This window comes from Trematomus bernacchii, unplaced genomic scaffold, assembly GCF_902827165.1.
Source record: "Trematomus bernacchii unplaced genomic scaffold, fTreBer1.1, whole genome shotgun sequence".
In the NCBI taxonomy this organism is placed as follows: Eukaryota; Metazoa; Chordata; class Actinopteri; order Perciformes; family Nototheniidae; genus Trematomus; species Trematomus bernacchii.
This window is the reverse complement of record NW_022988165.1, coordinates 11,726-12,500: the sequence shown is the minus strand read 5'-3', so window position 1 is coordinate 12,500 and position 775 is coordinate 11,726. Positions and strand designations below refer to the sequence as shown.

Genomic DNA, 775 nt, shown 5'->3' with positions numbered 1-775 from the left:
ACCGACCAATCACAGCTGACTTCCTGTGTGTTACATATGTTTCTTTGACTCCACATCGTCTCCAGATCATGTTTAACTTGGACCGAGTCCACATCATCCTGGACGAGATGATCCAGAACGGACACGTGGTCGAGACCAACAAGAGCCGCGTCCTCGCGCCGCTCACTGCTCTCGACAAGATGGGTGACTGAGGCGCGACAGGAAGTGATGTCACTGGGTGGATTTTATAATGTCAAGTGGATTTTCATAAAAGACTTGAAAGGAATCGAACCGGCAACTTTGTGACCTTTAAAGCTGCGGAAGTTTGATCCAATGCAAATGAATAAGGAGCAATACGTTGTGAATGAATCTGCTGCTTTATGACCCAAACGCATGGATGGGTTTCAAGGATTTATTTACTTATATTTTAATAAATAAGTTTATTAAAAAAAAAGTCAAGTTTTATTTTTATTTCATGGATTCGGGTGTTTCTCAAAGTCGAGGAAGCATGCTCCAGAGCCACTATTTCAAGGATGCTACGTCATCGAGTGCCGCCAAAGGACTGTTCCAATGTCCAGGATCCTTTGAATTCCGGCGTCCTTCGTTGCGGGAAATTTCGAGGCTGCACATGTGTATCCTCCGCGGTCTTAAAATCCCCACAATGCTTTGCGCACGGACCCATTTCCAAAATCTTTGGCGGAAAATGTAAGGCGGGGCCTCTCATGACGCACACCTGCTAGCCTGTTCCACTCTTCGTTCTGCGAATGCTAGGAAGGATTCTTGCCTCGCTTCTGAA

The 775-nt window shown here is 45.8% G+C and overlaps 1 protein-coding gene across 1 annotated transcript in view; it reads left to right on the top strand.

The window, feature by feature from the left end:
* Positions 1-425, top strand: part of ap4s1 (adaptor related protein complex 4 subunit sigma 1) — a 6,492-nt gene extending 6,067 nt beyond the window's left edge. Inside the window, exon 6 of the mRNA XM_034122285.1 lies at positions 66-425. Within this exon, the coding sequence (XP_033978176.1) occupies positions 66-191 (126 nt within the window). The 3' untranslated portion in view covers positions 192-425. The remainder of the gene's footprint in view (positions 1-65) is intronic.
* Positions 426-775: the final 350 nt, after the last annotated feature.